Here is a 6,000-nt window from a genome sequence, read left to right on the forward strand (position 1 = left end):
ATTTTATCTTATTTAAATTTGTATTTTTAGTAAACGTTAACAACACTGGTCAAAATAGGCTTAATTTTCTTTATGCAAAATATAAATTCTCATTTTCTTTTTTTTACTGTTTTTGCTCTGCATTGCTTTTACTTGCCTTGTATTCAAGGCATACATTTAATCAGTTCATGCTTTCCTTGGGAATTGAACCCATGACCTTTGCGTTGCTAGCTCCATGCATTCAGGAAAGATTTTGAAGATATTTAAAATATGATCTAGACATGATCTGGATCTTTATCATCCATTCATACACCATCTGTCTTCCTGTGCAGGTCAACATACTCGCTCTGGCCATCTGCACGCGTGAGGCCTACCAGTCCATGAAGGAGAGACACGTGGATGACGGACACATCATCAACATCAACAGGTGCTGCGCTTTACTGTCTGTCTGAGTTGTTTAACAGCAGGAATGTGCTGCTGTACACACTCATCCGAGGCTGTTGTTGATGATCTCTCGGCAGTATGGGGGGTCACAGGATGGTGCCCAGCGCTGACGAACACTTCTACTGCGCCACTAAATACGCTGTGACCGCTGTGACAGAGGGACTGAGACAAGAGCTACGGGAGGCCAAAACACACATCCGAGCCACGGTGAGCCTGTGCACACACACACACACACACGCTTATTATATGTAACTAAAATTAAAACCATAAAAACTCATGTTGTTACTTTAAATAAAATAAACCTTAACTAAAACAAAATATAAAAAACTTATTTTATTTCAGCTAGTTGCCAAGGTAACATTACTCATTTTAATTTGGTTTGATTTGATGTACTAAAATAACTCAAATTGAAATAAAAATTATGAAAATTATGTAGAAATATTTTAAAACTAATTAAAATGACAGACACACAATAAAATGACTATAGCTTTAACTAAAAATTTTAATAAAGACAGAAAATTATAAAAACTAATTAAAAAAGTTTAAAAAAATAAAGTTTTTAAAAATATATGAATAAAAACTAGAATAGCATCTTAAGGATAAAATAACTCAAATGATTTCCAAACTCCAAAGAGTTACTGAAAAGCTAATAATTAATTGAAACCAAAAAAAGGAAAAACTACAAAACAATTAATAATTTAAAATTAAAACACTTATTGAAAAAAGTTGTTTACGCATGTCATGTTACCATTAACCAGCATCAGAGAAATGTGAATATGCAAATGTGTTGTTAAATTATTGAAGTAATAACTCTGAATGAATGACTGGTTTCAGATGACAAAAAAACGTTTGTAAACCCCTAAGAATATAGTAAAAAAAAAAAAATAATAATAAATATATAAAGACGTAAATAATTAAGTAATGACAAAAGCAGATAACTGGTTGTTTTATCGTTACACATCAACTGAGGAAAAGGTCCGCAAAAAATATTTGAGATTTGAGTTAAATTTAATAGTGCTTTAATTTAAATAGGTAGCATTTTACTAATATTCTTTCATTAATAATTGTTTCATTAATTTGAATGTTTTTTTTCTTTTTTGTTGGCTATTAATTAATGTCAACCAATAGTCAAAGAGTTGTTTAATTACTGCTTGTAGATAATGCAGCCTTTATGAAATCTTACCAACAGTTAACACGGTAATTTAATGCCAGTTCGTGTAATAAAAGTTCCAGCAATAATAGCAAATAACAATAGATTTAAAAAGACTAATGGCTGTTCAGCATTGTCATATTTATTAACCTATCAGTTGTGCTTTTCTCCTAGTGTATATCACCTGGAATAGTGGAAACTGAATTCGCCTTCCGGCATCACAACAGCGATCCGGAGAGAGCCGCGGCTGTTTATGAAAGTATAAAGGTAAGCAGATCGTGTGTGTGACGTGTCTCTTCATACAAGTCCTGCTGTTTAACTGCATCATGGCTGTTTGTCTTCTACAGTGTTTGAAAGCAGAAGACATCGCCAGTGCCGTCACATACGTCCTGAGCGCGCCTGCTCATGTTCAGGTGAGTCCACAACAAACACATGCACTACCAGCAAATCAGCATCTTAGAATGATATCTGAAGATCATGTGACACTGAAGACTGGAGTAATGATGCTGAAAATACAGCTGCGCATCACAGGAATACATTACAGTTTACTATATACTCAAATAGAAAAATTTTAAATAGTAATAATAATATTTGATTGAATTGCATTTGCAAATTGTGGATCAATGATTTGTCTGGGTGTTTTCTGGGACAGAAACTGTCAATTCCTTTTTTATTTTATAACATTATCAAATTCAAATTCATTTATTGACTACAAAGCCGAAAGTTTTTCCAACTTTCTCTTCAAAACCTAAAAAATGCCAGCATTAATCATTTGATAAATAGCAAACATGTTGAACCAAAACCATGTGTAGTTTTAAAACCAGGTCTTTATTTCAGGAGCAAATAGTTATTAGAAAAAGGAATAGTTCACCCAAAAATAAACATTTGAAATGAAAATATACTCACCCTCAGGCCATCCAAGATGTAGATGAGTTTGTTTCTTCATCAGATTTGGAGAAATGTAGCGTTACATCACTTGCTCAGCAATGGATCCTCTGCAGTGAATGGGTGCCGTCAGAATGAGAGTCTAAACAGCTGATAAAAACATCACAATAATCCACAAGTAACCCACACCACTCCAGTCCATCAGTTAATGCCTTGAGAAGCCAAAAGCTGCATGTTTGTAAGAAACAAATCCATTATTAAGATGCCTTAACTTCAAACCATTGATTCTGGCTAAAATATACATCCATAATCCATAATAACGCTTCCTCCAGTGAAAAGTCCATCTCCTGTTGTCTCTCACATCAAACCCCTCCTTTTGGCTTGATCTGTGCAGATTTCTCTCCTGATTCAGACCAGACCACTTTTTCACTGGAGGAATAGAGGAATTCAGGAATAGAGGATTCATAGAGGAATAAATCCTCTATTGTGGATAGAGGATTCATATTTTAGCCAGAAATTTAAGTTAAAAATGTCTTAATGATGGATTTGGCTTTTTTTTTTACAAACACGCAGCTTTTAACTTTACAAGATGTTAACTGATAGACTGGAGTGGTGTGGATTATTGTGATGCTTTTATCAATGGTTTAAACTCTCATTCTGACGGCACCCATTCGCTGCAGAGCATCCATTGCTGAGACACTGATGTAACGCTATGTTTTTTCAAATCTGATGAAGAAACAAACTCTTCTACATCTTGAATGGCCTGAGGGTGGGTATACATATACATTTTTGGCTGAACTTTAAGTTTTCACAAAGTCATAGGTGATCTGTTATGATGTAAGTAGACTAATATCCTGTCCGATCATTTTGTGCTGATCTTCAGACAGCGGGGAGACAGACAAATCAAATCACAGCACTATCACACTCATCACCTGCTGATCGATCTGTATTACATTTGTCTGATTGAATGAACGCATTGCTCTCTCTCTCTCTCTCTCTCTCTCTCTCTCCCTCCTTCTTCCCTTCTCTCTCTCCTTATCTCTTATTTGAGATTTGAGGTAAATTTAATAGTGCTTTAATTTAAATAGGTAGCATTTTACTAATATTCTTTCATTAATAATTGTTTCATTAATTTGAATGTTTTTTTTCTTTTTTGTTGGCTATTAATTAATGTCAACCAATAGTCAAAGAGTTGTTTAATTACTGCTTGTAGATAATGCAGCCTTTATGAAATCTTACCAACAGTTAACACGGTAATTTAATGCCAGTTCGTGTAATAAAAGTTCCAGCAATAATAGCAAATAACAATAGATTTAAAAAGACTAATGGCTGTTCAGCATTGTCATATTTATTAACCTATCAGTTGTGCTTTTCTCCTAGTGTATATCACCTGGAATAGTGGAAACTGAATTCGCCTTCCGGCATCACAACAGCGATCCGGAGAGAGCCGCGGCTGTTTATGAAAGTATAAAGGTAAGCAGATCGTGTGTGTGACGTGTCTCTTCATACAAGTCCTGCTGTTTAACTGCATCATGGCTGTTTGTCTTCTACAGTGTTTGAAAGCAGAAGACATCGCCAGTGCCGTCACATACGTCCTGAGCGCGCCTGCTCATGTTCAGGTGAGTCCACAACAAACACATGCACTACCAGCAAATCAGCATCTTAGAATGATATCTGAAGATCATGTGACACTGAAGACTGGAGTAATGATGCTGAAAATACAGCTGCGCATCACAGAAATAAATTACAGTTTACTATATACTCAAATAGAAAAATTTTAAATAGTAATAATAATATTTGATTGAATTGCATTTGCAAATTGTGGATCAATGATTTGTCTGGGTGTTTTCTGGGACAGAAACTGTCAATTCCTTTTTTATTTTATAACATTATCAAATTCAAATTCATTTATTGACTACAAAGCCGAAAGTTTTTCCAACTTTCTCTTCAAAACCTAAAAAATGCCAGCATTAATCATTTGATAAATAGCAAACATGTTGAACCAAAACCATGTGTAGTTTTAAAACCAGGTCTTTATTTCAGGAGCAAATAGTTATTAGAAAAAGGAATAGTTCACCCAAAAATAAACATTTGAAATGAAAATATACTCACCCTCAGGCCATCCAAGATGTAGATGAGTTTGTTTCTTCATCAGATTTGGAGAAATGTAGCGTTACATCACTTGCTCAGCAATGGATCCTCTGCAGTGAATGGGTGCCGTCAGAATGAGAGTCTAAACAGCTGATAAAAACATCACAATAATCCACAAGTAACCCACACCACTCCAGTCCATCAGTTAATGCCTTGAGAAGCCAAAAGCTGCATGTTTGTAAGAAACAAATCCATTATTAAGATGCCTTAACTTCAAACCATTGATTCTGGCTAAAATATACATCCATAATCCATAATAACGCTTCCTCCAGTGAAAAGTCCATCTCCTGTTGTCTCTCACATCAAAACCCTCCTTTTGGCTTGATCTGTACAGATTTCTCTCCTGATTCAGACCAGACCACTTTTTCACTGGAGGAATAGAGGAATTCAGGAATAGAGGATTCATAGAGGAATAAATCCTCTATTGTGGATAGAGGATTCATATTTTAGCCAGAAATTTAAGTTAAAAATGTCTTAATGATGGATTTGGCTTTTTTTTTTTACAAACACGCAGCTTTTAACTTTACAAGATGTTAACTGATGGACTGGAGTGGTGTGGATTATTGTGATGCTTTTATCAATGGTTTAAACTCTCATTCTGACGGCACCCATTCGCTGCAGAGCATCCATTGCTGAGACACTGATGTAACGCTACGTTTTTTCAAATCTGATGAAGAAACAAACTCTTCTACATCTTGAATGGCCTGAGGGTGGGTATACATATACATTTTTGGCTGAACTTTTTTGGCTTGATCTGTACAGATTTCTCTCCTGATTCAGACCAGACCACTTTTTCACTGGAGGAATAGAGGAATTCAGGAATAGAGGATTCATAGAGGAATAAATCCTCTATTGTGGATAGAGGATTCATATTTTAGCCAGAAATTTAAGTTAAAAATGTCTTAATGATGGATTTGGCTTTTTTTTTTACAAACACGCAGCTTTTAACTTTACAAGATGTTAACTGATAGACTGGAGTGGTGTGGATTATTGTGATGCTTTTATCAATGGTTTAAGCTCTCATTCTGACGGCACCCATTCGCTGCAGAGCATCCATTGCTGAGACACTGATGTAACGCTATGTTTTTTCAAATCTGATGAAGAAACAAACTCTTCTACATCTTGAATGGCCTGAGGGTGGGTATACATATACATTTTTGGCTGAACTTTAAGTTTTCACAAAGTCATAGGTGATCTGTTATGATGTAAGTAGACTAATATCCTGTCCGATCATTTTGTGCTGATCTTCAGACAGCGGGGAGACAGACAAATCAAATCACAGCACTATCACACTCATCACCTGCTGATCGATCTGCATTACATTTGTCTGATTGAATGAACGCATTGCTCTCTCTCTCTCTCTCTCTCTCTCTCTCTCCCTCTCTCTCTCT

At 35.5% G+C, this 6,000-nt stretch overlaps 1 protein-coding gene across 1 annotated transcript in view; it reads left to right on the forward strand.

The window, feature by feature from the left end:
• LOC107591475 (dehydrogenase/reductase SDR family member 11-like) overlaps window positions 1-6,000 on the forward strand; it is a 28,972-nt gene that overhangs the window by 21,702 nt on the left and 1,270 nt on the right. The window contains exons 3-6 of the mRNA XM_016280625.1: window positions 312-406; window positions 501-630; window positions 1,748-1,840; window positions 1,921-1,986. Of these exons, the coding sequence (XP_016136111.1) occupies window positions 312-406; window positions 501-630; window positions 1,748-1,840; window positions 1,921-1,986 (384 nt within the window). The remainder of the gene's footprint in view (window positions 1-311; window positions 407-500; window positions 631-1,747; window positions 1,841-1,920; window positions 1,987-6,000) is intronic.

Source organism: Sinocyclocheilus grahami, unplaced genomic scaffold (genome assembly GCF_001515645.1).
Source record: "Sinocyclocheilus grahami isolate Dianchi unplaced genomic scaffold, SAMN03320097.WGS_v1.1 scaffold142.1, whole genome shotgun sequence".
Classification (NCBI taxonomy): Eukaryota; Metazoa; Chordata; class Actinopteri; order Cypriniformes; family Cyprinidae; genus Sinocyclocheilus; species Sinocyclocheilus grahami.